General features: G+C 50.5%; 1 protein-coding gene across 4 annotated transcripts in view; it reads right to left on the minus strand.

Moving 5' to 3' along the window:
* sptbn2 (spectrin, beta, non-erythrocytic 2) overlaps window positions 1-19,486 on the minus strand; it is a 347,367-nt gene that overhangs the window by 28,794 nt on the left and 299,087 nt on the right. For all 4 annotated transcript variants that reach the window (XM_072489368.1, XM_072489370.1, XM_072489367.1 and 1 more), the window contains 8 exons: window positions 16,631-16,777; window positions 15,419-15,682; window positions 14,108-14,332; window positions 11,741-11,830; window positions 4,040-4,318; window positions 2,870-3,000; window positions 1,723-1,927; window positions 87-461 (listed from right to left, as the gene is read on the minus strand). In XM_072489368.1, the coding sequence (XP_072345469.1) occupies window positions 87-461; window positions 1,723-1,927; window positions 2,870-3,000; window positions 4,040-4,318; window positions 11,741-11,830; window positions 14,108-14,332; window positions 15,419-15,682; window positions 16,631-16,777 (1,716 nt within the window). The remainder of the gene's footprint in view (window positions 1-86; window positions 462-1,722; window positions 1,928-2,869; window positions 3,001-4,039; window positions 4,319-11,740; window positions 11,831-14,107; window positions 14,333-15,418; window positions 15,683-16,630; window positions 16,778-19,486) is intronic.

Raw genomic sequence — 19,486 nt, forward strand, 5'->3', positions numbered from 1 at the left:
GGTGGAGAAAGAGAAGAGAATGAAGCAAAGAAAACAGGGAGAAAGATTACAAAGACAGCAGAGAGGGGAAGAGTTTCTGCACTGACCTGCGTGCTCAGAGCCTGGATGTCATGTTCATACGTAGTGTGCATCCGGTGCATTCTCTCCACAGTCTTCAGATCCCGACCCACTTCCTCTGGGAGCTGCTTCTCCTTCTCCCGAATGCGGTCCAGCGTCTCCCTGGCATCATGGTAGAAGCTGTGCAGCTCGTACGAGGCGGCCAGCATCTGGGTCCGGGTGTCGATGAGCTCCAGCAGATCGGCCCAGGCCTCGTTCAGCCCGTCCTTCCACTCGGCGATGGTGGCGTTCTCAGAGTGGCCTAGGTCGATCTGCTCGTCAGCCATGCGGTTGACAGAGTCCACCCGTTCCTGTCCGATATTGCTGGTGTCCCGGGCAAACTCACGGAACTTGTCCCGCAGCATCTGCGCAAAGAATGGCGAGAGAATCATAAACAGCCTAAGTACCTCTGACATTGGTGCATATATCACTGAAGGTGACAGGAGAGTGCAGTTAATAAAGTGCACAGTAACCTCGGCTTTATTAATTGACAGGTCGAGTGCGAGAGCAAGGAGGCTTGGCTGAACGTGCATAAGAACGTGGCGTCAGCAAGGGTACTGCGTCCAATTCTGGACGCCACGCTTCAGGAAGAACGTGAGGGTGCCAGAGGGCAGAAAAGATTCACGAGCACCCTTCCAGGGATGAGGAACTTCAGCTGCCCTTGAAGAGGTAGAGGGAACGTGAGAGAGGTATTCAAAGTAATGACGGCTCTTGACGAAGTAGCTAGGGAGAAACTGGTCCCACTCGGGAAAGGATCGAGGACGGATTGGGGGGGGGGGGGTTTAAAAGTAACCTTTAAATGCAACACGAGTCGAAACGTTTTCATGCAGCAAGTGATTAAAGGTCTGGAATGCACTCCCAGATATTGTGGAGGTTCAATCAAGGCACTCAAAAGGGAATTCAGACGGTTATCCGAAAAGGAAGATTGGGCAGGGTTACGGGGAGAAGGCACTAGGTGAACTGCACATTCAGGAAGCCAGTGCAAACACAAGTGGCCATGTGGCCTCCTTTTGCGCTGTAACGGTTCTCTGAGAGACTAATCAGCCAGGTTTCTGACTCTTAGTGACCATTCTCGGGAAGCACGGATGTGAGACGAGTGCAGTCAGGCTCGACAGTGAAGCCCCCATAGTTGCGTATTCCACCAGCACCCATCATCGCAGCTCAGGTCAACTACTGACACCCGGGTGACGTACAGAGTGCGCGTGCAACTCCAGGAATGGGCCAGCCCTGAAAGTTGGGAGCAAGGTAGCGAGGGGAAAAGCATGGGTCAGCGGGTGAGATCTTCCGGCTGTTGATGGCCGGCGGGATCTATCGGTGCTGCCGACGGAGCGCCCTCGCCGCGGGTTTCCCAGTGGCGTGGGGTGGACGAAACGGGAAATTTCATTGACAGCAGCGAGACCAGACGATCCCGTCACTGAGAAACACGACGTGGGGAGGCCAGAGAATGTTCCTGTAGCCTTGTAAGGAAGCGAATGAGGGGGAAACTTTATAAAGATAAGTTATTAAGATTAATCCTGACTACTCAGAGCTAAATTACAATTGGAAAAGGAGGGGGGGAGACACAGGAAAGCAGTTCTTTCGCGGGGAATTAGCAAGAGGGGAAGATAAAGTTACCCCTTTACTCACAGTGACATGCTCATAATCCTGACCCAGCTCGTGGGAGCCAGCTACAATCTCCCGCTCTGCGATCCACTGCTCCAGGTCATCCACCTCCCGTTTCAGCTGGCATAGCCGGTGCCGCTCCTGGAGCTTTTCCCTCCTCTCCTCCGCCAGGTCCTTCAGTCCAGCGTACAGCTTATCCACCTGCGATTGCCGTAGAGTAATCCGGTCACTGCACGGTTTCAAAAACAAAAGGAATAACGTTAGGTGTTGCTTGTCGGGGGCAGAGGGAGAAGAAAAGGGGCTGAGCCCAATCTAGTTATTCCCAGGGGATTCACCAGGACGGTGCCTGGATTATACAAAGGCCCAGCATTAACATTTGATTGAGGCAGGTGAGGGGCTACACTCCTGGACCTCCCACCTCAGTCATTTCCTTTTTGAACGAGCGTTAAGTGTCCCATTACGTAAGCCACTAAAGAAACATGGTGAAGAGCCTTGTCTGGGTCCTGAGGTTGTTAACAGAATCCAAGCCACTTGGTGAAGTCAAAACCGACACAGAGAGCTTTTCTTTACTTAGAGAGTTTGATAGGGAAGCACAGCGGTTAGCACTGTTGCTTCACAGCGCCAGGGTCCCAGTTTCGATTCCCGGCTTGGGTGACTGTGCGTAGACTGCACGTTCTCCCCGTGTGTGCGTGGGTTTCTTCCGGTTTCCTCCCACAAGTCCGTGCTTGTTAGGTGAATTGGACATTCTGAATTCTCCGTCTGTGTACAAGGGGCTTTTCACAGTAACTTCATTGCGGTGTTAATGTAAGCCTACTTGTGACAATAAAGATTATTATTAACTTGTTCAGTCTCATAGCTCTCCTCTGACCCACCCAGTGTCCCAGCTGTCCCCTATTTATATGTGCTCAAAGTAATTAATCAGTCTCCTTCCCCAGTGCATCTGAACAATACAATTAGCATACCATGAACACAAGTCAGAGGGTACATGCGTATCCTGGGTGACCACTAGAGGCAGGCAAGGGCGACACTAGTATTTCCACCCCTCCCTCCCAAAGAGGGAAACACATGCCCACAAGATGTTGTGAAATATTGGCGGGGCTCACACCGGACCACCATGGCGCAGATAAACGGAAACAGCTACAAAGCATTACTGCATCGTGTTGACACTGACCTCTCAGGATGGCTGTTTGTCACAAGGTTCCTGCTCAGATTGGCGAGTTGGTGGATTGTCTGTGCGTAATCCTCCAGCGACTGCTCCACCACCTGGTGTTTCTTTACCATCGCCATTGCACTCTGTTCATCCTTTTCACATATAACAAGAGAGTGAGAAGAGCATAAATACCGCAATAAAGCAGAAAACTGAACGTTGTCCTATAGAACAGTTTGCGGATTGAGACCTAATGTAACATCGTAACACATTGAGCCCGGCTGAACAAATCAAGGCACATCTTGTAACAAGGGACAAAAGAATGCTGTGTGCTTTGAGTGCAGCTGGTGGAGCTAACTGGAGGGGCCAGGCCTGTCTGGACAAAGGCGTGGCTTCCAGGACTCTAAGCTGAGCAGAAGGTTTTCAGCCTGGTCCTAAAGAAAAGATTTCTCTCTCCGAGGATTCTGCACCAGGATAAGCAAGTAAAACCTGGGTTGTTAACTTTATACAGAAATGGCATTTGAAATATATGGGTAGCTCAATTGGAATGTAGAGGCCGGTTTTGGGAAGCAAGTTAAGATGTTGTAACTGTTAACTGTAAAGCTATTTCTTTGTTGCTAATGTGCTTAATTCTGTGTTCAAATTAAAGCTTGTTTTATATAAAATCGGTCTACTGGTCAATGTTATCACGCTTGTGGCGCAAAGACATTTCCTCACAGTTTCACCAAATGCTGATTGTTGGGTTCGAATCCAGGGTCTGAAACAAAATTGGGGTTTTGGTCTGGACTCGTAACAAGGGTAAACCCAAAAGTACTACAGGAGGTCCTTGAGTACGTCAATATTTTGGGGGCGACACGTCAATATTTTCAGAGGGACTTGCACACAATCCGCTAGTGACAGTACTTTATGCACGCCAACTTCACCATCAGTGGCGTAACTTTCAGTCTGGCCCAAAGTTATGCCCATTAAACAGGCCTGTTCCAGGATGCTATCTGTTGGTAACATTGTGGAGTGCAAGAGAAAGGAACCTGACCTGGCTGGCCTCCATGGCGGTCAGGAAATTTACTTTGAAAGCGCAAACGTGTTTTGTTTTGTTTTTTAAAAAAGAGGTGCCTTTCCTGGCTACAAAAACATTACAGATTTCTCCCCCTCAACTATCCTTCATCTTTAACGGATACGATAATTGTTTGCTACCTTAGCCCTCTCTTCTGACATCATATGGAGTTCCTGTTCCCCCATCCAAGCCTCAGCTTCAGCAGCGTCGAAGTAGAATTGCTGGGCCTTGTGAGATTCCTGCAGGCGACCGTTGCGTTTGTCTGTCTCCTCGATCAGCTCCTTCCACATGTCCTGTAGGTCGCCCAAGCGGGCTCGCAGCACCTCGGAATCTACCCGCCCTACTTTGGACATGGTCTCCCCGTGGTCCGCAATATCGTCAATCCTAGGCTGGTGACCCTGGATCTCCTTCTGTAGGGTCTAAGCAACAAAAACACGGGAAAAAATAGGTTAATCGCTTCTTCGTTTCATAATTACCTTTGGCAGATACACACAGCAACCGTGCTTAAAGAGTGCTCCAATTCGACTTCTGGGTGCAGCTATGCAGAGCTAGGTCGCATATTCGGTAGCTCCTGCTTGGAACTGACTTTTGGGCTCTTTTACAGGGCCCCCACGGCATTTGTTTGACATTTCCCGGTGTGGCAAGAAGACGGCAAAATTCCCCTGACAGTATCCCCCAGGAATGTTATGTCTTTTGGCTACCAGACCCGGCAGAAACAGTAAAAGATTTGGCTGCAACAGGATAAACAGGGCCTCTTCCAGCATGCAGGCGGGGGAAGGGCAAGCTTAAAGCTGCAAGCTGACCTGAGGGCCTGTATCAAAGGTGAATTCTAGCAGCAGAGGGAACAACTGTGAAAAGACCTCATCAAGGCCACTGAAGGGACTTCCGGTTGCGGTGATGCCTAGCTAGCCGCACGCTTCGGCGGCTCCAGCTCCGACGGACCTTCGGGCTCTTTTAAGAGCCCCAACGGGGAATTTTTCGACGACGCAACCCGGTGTGGGGTGTGTGAGAAGGGAGTCCCCCCCAAACGAAGGAGGAAAAAACCAGCGGCAGCGGCTGCAGCGCGAGGAATCGTCGACCAAAGGGTCAGAAAGAGAGAAGTACAAGATGGCGGCGGAGAAAGCGCAGGCGACATGGGGGCCTGAGCAGGATGAAATTGTGAGACGGTGCGTGGAGCTGCTGAAGAGGGAGGTGCTGACCCCTTTGATACAGGCAATTGAGGGGCTCAAGGAGACATTAAAGACCCAGGAGACAGAGCTCCGCGTGGTGGAGCAGAAGGTGACAGATATTGAGGACGAGATACTGGGCCTGGCGGTTAAGACACAGACGCACGAGGCACTTCATAAAAAGTGTACTGAAAGGATCGAAGCCCTAGAAAATGGAGCGCGAAGGAAGAACCTTCGGATACTGGGTCTCCCTGAGGGTGTGGAAGGAGTGGACTGTGGAGCGTACGCAAGTACGATGCTGAGCTCACTGATGGGTGCTGAGGCCCCTATGGGCCCCTTGGAGGTGGAGTGGGCAAATAGGATTCCGGCGAGAAGACCAAAAGCGGGAGAACCACCCAGGGCGATAATCGTGCGATTTTACCGCCTTAAGGATAGAGAAGAGGTCCTGAGATGGGCTAAAAAGGTGCGGAGTAGCAGATGGGAGAATGCAGTGGTACGGGTATACCAGGATTGGAGTGCGGAGGTGGCGAGAAGGAGGGCGAGCTTCAACCGAGCCAAAGAGGTGTTGCATAAAAGGACGGTGAAGTTCGGGATGCTGCAGCCAGCAAGACTATGGGTCACGTATCAGGAGAGACACCATTATTTCGAGACGGCGGAGGAAGCATGGACCTTCATCAAAGAAGAGAAATTGGATCGGAACTGAGGGACTGATGCTGCAGGAAATGTTATTGTTAATGTTATGGTTGAAGTTAATTGAGAAGTAAATTGGGAAGGGGGGAGACATTGGGGAAATGTGGGCGCTGGTGAGGGGGGAAAGACGGGACATAGTTGGAGAATGGGGAAGGGGAGGGGGAGGGGAAAGGGAGCTGCGCCATAAGAGGCGGGTCAGGTAAAGGGATGTTCCCGCGCCAGAAAGAATAAGGCGGGAAGACAGGCGCAAGGCGGATGGGAGTTCCCCACACGGGGGGGTCGAGGAGTGAGCAGGAGTAGCCGGGGTCAGTTGAAGTCAGCTGACTTACGGACGTAATATGGGGGGAGCAATCATGCTAGAAAGAGATCTAGCGGGGAGGGGGGGGAGGGAGGGGGAGGGGGGGGGGACAACTGGGTTGCTGCTGCGGAAATCCAAAAGGAAATGGCTAAAGAGTGGGTGGGCGGGGATGGTGTGCGACGCTGGGGGAGCGAGCGGGAGCGCGGAGGCGGGATATGGGACTGGCCTAGAGAAGGTAATGGCTAGTCGACACGTGAGGGGGGCAGGTAGCCCCCTAGTGAGGCTGATCACGTGGAACGTGAGAGGCCTGAACGGACCGATAAAAAGGGCCCGAGTGCTCGCGCATTTGAAAGAACTAAGGGCAGACGTGGTTATGCTCCAAGAGACGCACCTAAAGGTGGCGGACCAAGTTAGGCTAAGGAAAGGATGGGTGGGACAGGTGTTCCACTCAGGACTGGACGCAAAGAATAGAGGGGTGGCCATTTTGGTAGGGAAACGGGTAGCATTTGAAGCAAAGAACATCGTAGCAGATAGCGGAGGTAGATATGTAATGGTGAGTGGCAGGCTGGAGGGAATGGAGGTCGTGTTGGTTAATGTGTATGCCCCAAACTGGGACGATGCGGGATTTATGAGACGGATGCTGGGGCGTATACCGGACCTGGAGGTAGGAAACTTGATTTTAGGAGGGGACTTTAATACGGTGCTGGACCCGGGGCTAGATAGATCCAGCTCAAGGACTGGAAGAAGGCCGGCAGCGGCCAAGGTACTTAAGGGGTTTATGGACCAAATGGGGGGAGTGGATCCATGGCGATTTCTTAGACCTAGGGCTAGGGAGTTTTCCTTCTTCTCCCATGTCCATAAAGTGTACTCCCGGATAGATTTGTTTGTTTTGGGAAGGTCGTTGATCTCTAGGGTGGAAGAAGCTGAGTACTCAGCCATAGCGGTTTCGGATCATGCCCCACATTGGGTGGACCTGGAATTAGGAGAGGAAAGGGAGCAGAGAACACTCTTGCGATTAGATGTGGGACTGATGGCGGATGAGGGAGTGTGTGCAAGAGTGCGGGGGTGTATTGAGAGATACCTGGAGGTCAATGACGACGGCGAGGTCCCTGTGGGAGTGGTATGGGAAGCACTAAAAGCGGTGGTCAGAGGAGAGCTGATCTCCATTGGGGCCCACAAAAGGAAAACAGAGGCCAAGGAAAGGGAAAGATTACTGGGGGAGATTTTAAGGGTGGATAGGGAATTTGCAGAGACCCCGGAGGAGGAATTGTACAGGGAGAGGAGACGACTCCAGACGGAATTTGACCTTCTGACCACCAGAAAGGCGGAGGTACTGTGGAGGAAGGCACAGGGGAGGAGGTATGAATATGGGGAAAAGGCTAGTCGCCTGTTGGCTCATCAATTGCGAAAGAGGGCAGCAGCGAGGGAGATAGGAGGAATTAGAGACGAAAGGGGAGACACGGTGCGAAGGGCAGGAAAGATAAATGAGGTGTTCTAGACCTTCTATGAGGAACTGTATAGGTCTCAACCCCCAGAGGGAGAGGAGGGGATGCGGCAGTTCCTGGACCAATTGAGGTTCCCGAAAGTGGAGGAGCGGGGGGTGGTAGGCCTGGGGGCACCGATTGGGGTGGACGAGGTTATTAAGGGACTGGGAAGCATGCAAGCAGGGAAGGCCCCAGGACCAGACGGGTTCCCGGTGGAGTATTACAGAAAATATGTGGACTTGTTGGCACCGTTGATGGTGAGGACGTTCAATGAGGCCAGGAAAGGGGGGACTCTACCCCCGACGATGTCGGAGGCGACGATATCGTTAATTTTGAAGAGGGATAAAGATCCGTTGCAGTGCGGGTCCTATAGACCCATTTCATTATTGAACGTGGACGCCAAATTGTTGGCAAAGGTACTGGCATCGAGGATAGAGGACTGTGTCCCGGGGGTGGTGCACGAAGACCAGACAGGGTTCGTAAAAGGGAGACAACTGAATGTTAACGTGCGACGGCTATTAGGGGTGATAATGATGCCCCCAGTGGAGGGGGAGGCAGAGATAGTGGCGGCAATGGACGCAGAGAAGGCATTTGATAGGGTGGAGTGGGAGTATTTATGGGAAGTGTTAAGGAGGTTTGGGTTTGGGAACGGGTTTATTAGCTGGGTTAGACTTCTTTATGGGGCTCCAACGGCAAGTGTAGTTCCAGGTCGACATAGATCGGAGTATTTCCGACTATATAGGGGAACAAGACAGGGATGCCCGCTGTCTCCATTGTTGTTCGCGTTGGCAATTGAACCTCTGGCCATGGCGTTGAGAGACTCCAGGAAATGGAGAGGGGTGATTAGAGGGGGAGAAGAACACCAAGTCTCGTTATACGCGGATGACCTATTGTTATACGTGTCGGACCCAGCGGGGGGGATGATAGAGGTTATGCGAATTTTGAGGGGGTTCGGGGATTTCTCGGGGAAGAGGCTAAACATGGGGAAGAGTGAATTATTTGTGATACATCCAGGGGACCAGAGTAGAGAGATAGAAGGCTTGCCTCTAAGGAAAGTGGAAAGAAACTTCCGATACCTGGGGATTCAGATCGCTAGGAGCTGGGGAACCTTGCACAGACTTAATCTGACACGGTTGGTAGAACAAATGGAGGAGGACTTCAAGAGGTGGGACATGCAGCCTCTATCGCTGGCGGGCAGGGTGCAAGCAATTAAGATGATGGTCCTCCCGAGGTTCTTATTTGTATTTCAATGTCTCCCTATACTAATCACCAAGAAGACCTTTTTTAATAAAATAGACAGGAGCATCACGAGCTTCGTGTGGGCAGGGAAAGTTCCGAGAGTAAGGAGGGGGGTTCCTTCAGCGTAGTAGGGACAGAGGAGGATTGGCACTACCGAACTTGGGCGATTATTATTGGGCCGCCAATGTGGCAATGATACGTAAATGGATGATGGAGGGTGAGGGAGCGGCGTGGAAAAGACTGGAGAGAAAGTCCTGTAAAGGGACGAGTTTAGAGGCGCTGGTGACGGCGCCGCTACCGATCTCACCTAAAAAGTTTACCACGAACCCGGTGGTGGCGGCAACATTGAATATCTGGGGACAGTGGAGGCGACAGAGAGGGGTGCGGGGAGCCCTGGTGGGGTCCCCAATCAGGAACAACCATAGGTTCGCCCCAGGAAGAATGGATGGAGGATTTCAGAGCTGGTACCAGTTGGGAATTAGGAGGGTGGGAGATTTATTTATAGATGGGACTTTTGCGAGCTTGGGAGCATTGGAGGAAAAGTATAAGTTGCCCCGGGGAAATTTCTTGAGATATATGCAGGTGAGGGCGTTTACTAGACAACAGGTGAGGGAATTCCCGTTGCTCCCGACACAGGGGATACAGGACAGGGTGCTTTCAGGGGTGTGGGTCGGAGAGGGCAAGGTGTCAAAGATTTAACGAGAGATGAGGGAAGAGGGGGAGGAGTCGGTGGGCGAACTAAAAGGAAAGTGGGAAGAAGAACTAGGGGAGGAGATAGAGGAGGGTATGTGGGCTGATGCCCTAAGCAGGGTAAATTCCTCTTCCTCATGCGCCAGGCTTAGCCTGATTCAATTTAAGGTGCTACATAGAGCACACATAACGGGAGCAAGATTGAGCAGGTTCTTTGGAGTGGAGGACAAATGTGGGAGGTGTGGCGGGAACCCGGCAAACCACGCACATATGTTTTGGGCGTGCCCGGCACTGGAAGGGTATTGGAAGGGAGTGACGGGAGTGATTTCGCGGGTGGTGAAGGCCCGGGTCAAACCAGGCTGGGGGGTTAGCTCTATTTGGAGTTGCGGAAGAGCCGGGAGTGCAGGAGGCGAAAGAGGCCGACGTTGTGGCCTTTGAGTCCCTAGTAGCCCGGCGCAGGATCCTACTCATGTGGAAGGAGGCGAAACCCCCTGGACTGGAGGCCTGGGTAAATGATATGGCGGGGTTCATTAAACTGGAGCAGATAAAGTTTGCCCTGAGAGGGTCGGCTCAAGGGTTCACCAGGCGGTGGCAGCCATTTCTCGACTACCTAGGGGAGCGTTAGAGGGAAGACAAATGACCAGCAGCAGCAACCCAGGGGGAAGGGGGGGAGGTGGGGGGGGGGGGGGGGTTTAGTTTAGTTTAGGTCAAAGATAAAGGGGTTTTGTTACTTGTGTATTGTTAAAAATTTCTGTATTATTATTGTTGCGTTTGCTTTGTAAGAGGGGGAAAATTGTTGTTTGGGAAAAAAATTTCAATAAAACATATTTTTAAAAAAAGAGTGCTCCAATTCATTAACCTCGTTTTTTCTAATTTAGTGGTAGGCACAGACAAATGTACTGAAAAATACCCCAGTTTTCTATTGTAAAGTTGTTGACTCTTGCTAGGCTACAGTTCTAATGCAACACTAGCCCACTTCGTAGTTCATGAGAGCTTAGACAAGAGTTAGATATTTCTCCCTCTTAGTACCCAGGGAGAGAGTGGGCCAGATGAATTCATGTTGTGATCCCTTTATATTTCCCCATTACAGCTAAACAGGGGAAGGACCAAATCTTTATTTTTTAAATTTAGATTACCCAATTCATTTTTTCCAATTAAGGGCTAATTTAGCGTGGCCAATCCACCTACCCTGCACATCTTTGGGTTGTGGGGGCGAAGCCCACGCAGGCACAGGGAGAATGTGCAAACTCCACACGGGCAGTGACCCAGAGCTGGGATCGAACCTGGGACCTCTGCGCCGTGAGGCAGCAGGGCTAACCCACTGCGCCACCGTGCTGCCCGGAAGGACCAAATCTGACAACACACAACAAGACGCGTTTTATTTCCCTTCATATTCATTCTCTGGATGTGGGAGTCGCTGGTAAAATGGCATTCACCGTTCATCTCAAGTTACCCTCCTCATGGTGGCTATAGTGGACTGGCCTCATCTGGTGAAGGTATAACACAGCAGGCTAGAGGGTTCCAGGATTATGACCCAGAAACGATGAAGGGAACAGTGATCCAAGTTGCGATGTGACTTAGAGGGGCACTTGGGTTTGACTTATATACCCACTGCATTTGATTTTCAAAGTACTGGACATCTCAGGTTTGGGAGGTGCTGTCGAAGCTGTAAACAATAAACACTGCAGCCACTATAGACCAGCGATAGAGGACATGGATCATTTGGAGAATTGGAGAATATCCGAGTAGGGATATGAGCCAGGGTGCTGTTCAGCTCCTTTTCACCGTATCCAACCCTCACATTTCCCCCATGCGCCTGCTGGAGTCAACAGAGAAGGGAGGCGCTGTAGGTTGTGCGGAGACACACTGCAGCTTCCCAAAGGAGCAGAGTGAACGACTGAATCTACATCATTTTCTGACAACAGGCTCACATTATTACTCAATGAAATCACATCCACTCTATCCTGGTGAACAACGTTCTAACAGCTCCGTCTTTGCCCGATTGAAATAAGAGAAAAGTAGAATAATGTTGACATTTAATTCCGCCGGTAATCTGTAATCTAATGCTTCACAGAGCAACGGTTACAACAGTGGGATCTGTATCCGTCACGGTTGGTGAAACTGTCCAAATACAAGATACATTGCGGCTGTTATCAAGGCTCTTATTAGCCTGTAACACATGGATAGAAGCAGCTGTTTGGCAAGTCCTTTATTACCCAGTTAACAGTGGAGTGCGCACACAGGTACATGGCTCATGTCTCGATCTCAGCTCACCTGGTTCTTCTTAATGAGCAGCTGTACAGTCGGCAGATTGTTGCCATGGTCAGTTGACGTTGCCAGTGGCATCCGTTCATTTACCCACAGCTAGAGAGGGAGAGAGAGAGAGAGAGAAAAAAAGAAATGAGATTGGAACAATTAACGTGGTGCTAACTATTCACTGGGTTTACAAGACTCTAAAGACGTTTTAAAAAACATTTTCCATCATGGTGTCAACAGGTAAATGCTTCACTTGTAATCACGAAGGTCATAGGTACAATCCCCTGGTCTGGCGATCTTGCTATCGGCTTCCCTCAGGCCTCTGGATCAGAACCTTAGGGCTCAAGCCCTCACCCTGACACTTGAGTGCATAATCTAAACCGACACTGTTGCTCACAGCGCCAGGGACCTGGGACCGATCTGGGACTGTGTGGAGTTTGCACGTTCTCCCCGTGTCTGCGTGGATTTCCTCCGGGTGCTCCCGTTTCCTCCCACAAGTCCCAAAATGTGCAGGTTAGGTGGATTGGCCATGATCAATGAGCAGGGTTAGGGGCATAGGGTGGGGGAGTGGGCCCCCCAGTGCAGTGCTCTTTCGGAGGGTTGATGTAGGCTCAATGGGCCGAATGGCCTCATTCTGCCACGTTCACCTGCATAATGACACTGACTTCATTTCAAAAGCACTGCAGTGGGACATCCTGGGGTGCGACACAAATATATTCTGTTCGTTGTTCTTGGCTTGATTGGTATAAGGGGCCTCAGTAGCCCTGGGCTAGGAAGAGGAAATAAATCTGTGACGTTCTCCTGATTAAAAATCTAGTGACTCCTGCTGGTGTTGTCATGGGGCACATATGCATGGCTCTTGGCCGACAACAGGAGGTTAGACGTCTCTGTGATGCTCTACATGCAGCACGGTAGCACAGTGGTTAGCACTGTTGCTTCAGAGCGCCAGGGACGCGGGTTCGATTCCCAGCTTGGGTCACTGTCTGTGCGGAGTCTGCACATTCTCCCCAATGTCTGCGTGGGTTTCCTCCGGGTGCTCCGGTTTCCTCCCGCAAGTCCCGAAAGACGTGCTTGTTCAGTGAATTGGACATTCTGTGTTCTGGGTAATGCTTTGAGATCCGGGTCCGGATCCCACCACGGCAGAAGGTGATATTTGAGTTCAATAAACATCGGGAACTAAATGTCTCCCTCCGTGTACCCGAACAGGCGGCGGAATGTGGCGACTCGGGGCTTTTCACAATAACTTCTTTGCAGTGTTAATATAAGCCTACTTGTGACCTAATAAAGATTATTATTATTATTACAGGGGTGAACAGTTATTTGAAACAAAAATCGTTTATTGTCACAAGTAGGCTTCAAATGAAGTTACTGTGAAAAGCCCCTAGTCGCCACATTCCGCCGCCTGTTCGGGGAGGCTGGTACGGGAATTGAACCGTGCTACTGGCCTGCCTTGGTCTGCTTTAAAAGCCAGCGATTTTGCGCGCGGGTGAAGAACGACCAGCTGAGTGTGGGCTGGGTCAGCAACTCAGCAATTCGCCGGGGCAGAATTTCCAGTTCCTGAATGTCTCGGATTGCCAGGGTGTGGTGCAGAGAGAGAACAACTGGGCAGAGAGAAGCGACTGTCCATTAGAGACCCTTACATTGTAAATTAATCATGCAAGATTTGATAGGATTATGACTGTCTAGTTTTTCCCTACGCACTATTGGATGCACTGGAACACTAAAATTGGTCCCAATTCTTTCAGGATAATGATGAGATGGGAGTGCAATTAAAAATGATTTTTTCCCCCCCCCTATTTTTATTCATTATGGAGATGTGGGCGTTGCTGGCTAGGCCAGCATTTATTGCCTATTCCTAGTTGCCCCTTGAACTGGCATTACTGTCTGGGTCACATGTGGGCCAAACCGGGTGCAAGGGCGGCAGGTTTCCTCCCCTGAAGGACGTTAGTGAACCAGATGGGTTATGACAACCATCGACAATGGGTTTCATGATCATTATTCGACTTTTAAAGGGCGGCACGGTGGCACAGTGGTTAGCACTGCTGCCTCACGGCGCCGAGGACCCGGGTTCGATCCTGGCTCTGGGTCACAGTCCGTGTGGAGTTTGCACATTCTCCCCGGGTCTGCGTGGGTCTCACCCCACAAGCCAAAGATGTGCAGGGTAGGTGGATTGGCCACGCTAAATTGCCCCTTAATGGGAAAAAACAAATCATTGGACATTAAGTTGCCGATGTTTATTAAACTCAATTTTCACTACCTACCGGGGTGGGATTCGAACCCGCGTCCCAAAGCATTACCCAGAACATTACCCTGGTTCTCTGGATTACTAGTCCATTATGCCACCGCCTCCCCATAGCAGGTTTAAATATTAAGAAGGATACTTACGATCTCATCCTCCAGATCCCTGTTGAATTGATGCCCCTCTTTGGATGCCATGAGATTCCTGCGCCTCTCTTCGATGGGTTTCAGCAGCTCCTGGAACCTTTCCTCCACCCTCCTCTGTTTGGAATCCACCTCCACGATGTTGGTATCCTCCTGCCCCAGTGCCTGTGCCTGGTGCTTCAACTCCTCCACCTCCTTCTGACGGACCTCCATCTGGTTTTCCAGCATCTTCAAGGGACAAGGACGGAGAGAGGGAGCCCAATTAGCAATTCAGCATTGGTGGGGGGGGGTCACGGTAAACATGGTGGGATTAAGCTCAGAAGGAAGAGGTGCGGTTATCTGAGGCTAATGCTTTTGGCACTAACGCTGTGAGGCTCATGGGCAGAACTGATTTTCATGGATGTGGCTACATCCCTCAGCTAAGTGTCAGCAAGTTGCCAAACCTTCAAAAGGGTTATTGTCAAGCCCGCACCTGGCTCAGGGCCATGACGTGATATTTCACTGTCGAATATTTGGGATTCTCTGCCGTCAAGAAAATTTCAATATTTCACCATCCAGCTCAACAAGGTGGTTGGAGTCGATTCCCTCAAAGTCCTTCCCAATCTCTCAAGCACAGGTTCAAGCGCGAGAGATTTACAACGAGAGCAGGGGAAACGTTACACAGAGTTGTGTGGATGTGCAAGTGTGGGTGTTCAAAGAGTCCCCGGTGGCTCATACAAGGAAAGTTAGCAAACAAGTACAGCAAGCAATCGTAGACAGGCTTTTGTAGAGACCACCACATCTGGAGTAGCGTGTGCGGTCTTTGGTCTCTGCATTCGCAAAAGGATATACTTGTGTTGGACGGGTCAATAAAATGGGCCCTGGGATGAGGGGTTGCCTATGATGAGAGGATGAGTAAATCGGGCTTACATGGAGTTTAGAAGAAGTTGAGTCGATCTCATTGAAGAGAACAAAATTCTGACGGGGCTCGTTAAGGTGAATGTTGAGAGATCGTTTCCGCCGGATGGGGAATCTAAAATACAGGGGCGCAGTCTCGGGACACTCCTTGCTCCTACTTTGTGTGTGCTCTTCTGTGCAATTCGCGTCCAGTCTTGGTGGCTGAGGCAGAAAGCACATCAACATTCCAGACCGGATTGGATAGGGAGGTGGACGCAGCAAAAAGAGGGAGATGGGAACATGGGGGCATTAAATGTGATTTGGTCTATTTGCTCACGTTGGTCGGGGAAATGGGGGGAGGGGGGAATGCCAGCAAGGACTGCTCGAGCTGAATGGACTGATTCCACATTTAGCACGCCATCTACAGCACCCACATACCTGCTGCTTTTTCAGAAGGATGCTGACACTGGTCAGATCCTTGCCGTGATCGTCCGATTGCAGCTGTGCGTCCAGGTTATTGAGCCAGGTGTCCAGATCCGCACAGCTCTGCGTGAACAGCTCCGTGCGGTTGGCATCGAAAAGGCACTGGGCTTTGGCCTTGGTGGTAGATTCCAGGTTGTCCCAGAGTTGGTGCAGGTAATTGAGTTTCTCCTCCACAATGGGCTCAGTATCGGGCTTCTCGGATATCAGCTGCTTCCCATCCTGCACAACGAGGTAGAATAATTAATAAACAACACCTGTCGGTGGTTTAACAATCGCTCAACAGTCCATCACATTGACATGTCAGTGGGTGGCAAGCTCCCGAGAAAAGGCAGGGTGTGACTGTTGGCGTTCGCAGACAGGGAGCTACAAGCCAGCTTCAGCATCTGCCCAGCTAACGGGGGAAAGAAACAAAATGAAAACATCCAGGTTCCCCACTCCTGAGCACCCAATAAAAACTTCTGCTGGAAGCGCATTAAGGATAAGGATGAGATGTGGTTCAGCTGCCAACGCCATTCACATTCACCTTCCTTTGTGAGACTCACTGGAAAGAGTTACACCAATTAGCCAGGGCAATGTCTGCCCAGCGCAATGGAATTATACCTCCTCAAGAGCTAGGAGCCTCAGATGGGAAGGGGAGAAAATAGGAGGGTCAAAAAGAATAAGGCGGCTCGTTCAGGACACGCATTGTTTATGTTAACACGAATACAAATCTGGAAATTGAATTAAATGCATTTTCTTCATTGAGTGCCCCTGTCCGCTCTATTGACAAGAATTTACCAACCACGTTCTGTGTCCAGCTGCTGTCAAGTCTGCCCAGCGCTACCTTGTCAGCTCAATCACTGAGCTCCCATCTGCTGCGCCTGGCTGACATTTAAGAGCTGACATTTGTCTTAACCTGGCACAGCAGGCAGGTACCATCAGCACGCCGAGCTGTCAGCCCTCCGGCAAGACAACCCGTATTAAACAAAATGTGGCTTTCAACCTCTTTGAGTAACTCCAGAGCAGAGTTCTTTTTTGAAGAACGAATAGACATCGTTACCTGTCTGCAGATAAGAGCAATTTTTGGTCTCGGATACAACACCTTTTGTACCTTTATTTTTAAAATGTATTTAGGGAATAAAAATGAGGTATCTTTGGATAACATTAGCCTCGCTTACATATGGTTACCTTGTCTATCTTGTCCAGCCAGTCTTTATTGGAGGCAAGTTCCGCCATGAAGGCCTGATGCTTCTGCCACTTGGTGTGAAGATTACGAGCCTCGTCATATGACATGTCTTGGGCCGTCAACATCTTCTCGTTGATCCAGAGGGTGAGCTGGGCAAGACAGCGTGAAACAAAAAGGTGAAAGGGAGGAACATTCAGGACAAGAGGCAGCCATTCAGCTGCTTGTGCCTGTCTGCCTTTCATTATTTATTTTTTCTTTATAAATTTAGAGTACCCAATTCAATTTTTTTTTCCAATTAAGGGGCAATTTAGTGTGGCCAATCCACCTACCCTTCACATCTTTGGGTTGTGGGGGCGAAACCCACGCAAACATGGGGAGAATGTGCAAACTCCACACGAACAGTGACCCAGAACCGGGATCGAACCTGGGACCTCGGCGCCGCGAGGCAGCAGGACTAACCCACTGCGCCACCGTGCTGCCCCCCCTGTCCGCCTTTCATTAAGATCACAAGTCGATCTGTCCCTCAGCACAATTTACCCCATTTTCTCCACCTACCTCGAAACCCAGGGCGGGACATTCTGGCTGTTCGCAGGTGAGATTCTCTGGTCACTCCTGAACGACCCAGCTCTAATATCCAGAGCTGATCGTCAGTCGGCAACACAGAACTTGGGTATTGTCGGGGGAAAAAGGCATGCTGTCAAAGTTTTTTGTCATGCACTCATCAGAACAGTTTTAAAAAATTAATGAATGGACTGTGGGTGTCGCTGGCCGGGTCAGCATTTATTGCCCGTCCCTAATTGCCCTTGAAACGAGTAGCTTTTAAGTGTAAACCACATTGCTGTGGATTTTGAGTCACATGTAGGTCAGACCAGGTTAAGGATGGCAGATTTTCTTCTTCAAGGAATTTGCAACAACCGGCAATGGTGTCATGTTCATCGCTGAACATTTTCCACATTTGTATTGAATTAGAATTTCACCAACTGCCATGGTGGGGTTTGAGCCCGGGTCCCCAGAATATTACCCTGGGTCCCTGGATTAATAGTCGGGTGACAACACTACTACGCCACCAATTGCTCACACCGCCCTCCCCCCTCCATTTCCCCCCGCCGCAGGGTGGGCTAGCAGACTAAAAGAAAACCCACCCTGCAGCCATAGCACGCTATTGGTGAGTTAAAAAGCCAGGGGTAAGGATTTGAACCCCTCAGCAGTCCGAGTACCACCAGAACTCAGTAACTGATGCCGGCAAACAGGTCCGTATGGAACAGCGAAGGCTTCCCGAATGAGGCCAGTCCTGGGCTTTACGGACGGCGCGAGGACCGAGAGGGAGGGTTTTCCAATCCAGGCAGGAAGGAATAGAGAGGGATGGTCTTTTCTGCTTTTCAAGGCTTGTGTACGAAAAAAAACAGCCTGCCCACTCCAATCGTATTACGGCGTGTGTAACCTAATATGCAGGTCAATTGGCTTGGTAACAAGCTCAAATGAAGGCTAATTATTTGTTCCAAAATTGCAGGTGGGCTACCGAATTCAGTGCCTACTTACCGTATGGGGGAGAGCTCAGGGGTGGGTGGGAAGGGGCTGGACATGCCCCCGCTTGTATTTTATATGCCCCCCCACCCATTGCCCACCAAAAACACACCTAGCGGGATGGGGCTTTAAAATCCAGCCTTATGGCTTTCAAACAACTGCACCGGTTTGTCCCTGCACTGTAAAGGTGGGTTCACTTTCGGATGAGGTAGTGGGCGCATTCATGTCCCTCTTGCCGCAGTTGTTTTTTTGTGGTCATTTCACGTACTCAGCTATATTTCGGTCAGATGGCAGTAAGTATTTCCTTATCAGGAAGGATGGTTGGGAGCAGGAAGCTGGGACTCATCCGAGTAACAAACGGCAGTAGGTTTGGTACTCTGGGAGGGCCAGGTAAAATGAGCTCGACGTAGCTTGTGACTTAACTCCAGGAACAGGGCTGAGCAGTCGAGAGGTCAGTGGCCATGAATCATGGTCTCATTTTCTCCCTAGCTGCAAAATAGAGTTCATAGAATTTACAGTGCAGAAGGAGGCCATTCGGCCCACCGAGTCTGCACCGGCTCTTGGAAAGAGCACCCTACCCAAGGTCCACACCTCCACCCTATCCCCATAACCCAGTAACCCCACCCAACACTAAGGGCAATTTTGGACACCATGGGCAATTTAGCATGGCCAATCCACTCAACCTGCACATCTTTGGACTGTGGGAGGAAACCGGAGCACCCGGAGGAAACCCACGCAGACACGGGGAGAACGTGCAGACTCCGCACAGACAGTGACCCAAGCCAGGAATCGAACCTGGGACCCTGGAGCTGTGAAGCAATTGTGCTATCCACAATGCTACCACGCTGCCCTAAGGCATCTTAGGAAATCAACTGGAATAATTTGCTTCTATTGTGCGGCTTTCAAACCACCAAACCGGCCTATTCTGCCAGTGACCAACCTACACATTACTCTCTCTTTGGACACGATATGCAATTCAACCACTGGGTGATTTTCACAACTCTGGGCCGAATGGTTTCCTTCTGCACTGTAAATCCCACGATAAAAGCGGTCACGGTATGAAATTTTCATGTGCCACTTTACTGAAACCTGGTCCTCGCCCCCTGCACCACTAGCAGTGGATACCACCAAATCCTCCTATCTGGGGCCCTCACCTTAATAGCATTCCCATTTACACTTCGCTATGCAGCATTAGTTACGCATCTGCCATTTAATGCCAGACTTTATGTTGACGGAGAACTACATCAAGCCAACATAAAGTGATTTACTCCTTTAATGTGCGCGCATCTGTGTGGTATTTTTAGAAAGTGACTTTTATACGGCCTATAACCAGG

Source organism: Scyliorhinus torazame, chromosome 24, assembly GCF_047496885.1.
Source record: "Scyliorhinus torazame isolate Kashiwa2021f chromosome 24, sScyTor2.1, whole genome shotgun sequence".
NCBI lineage: Eukaryota > Metazoa > Chordata > Chondrichthyes > Carcharhiniformes > Scyliorhinidae > Scyliorhinus > Scyliorhinus torazame.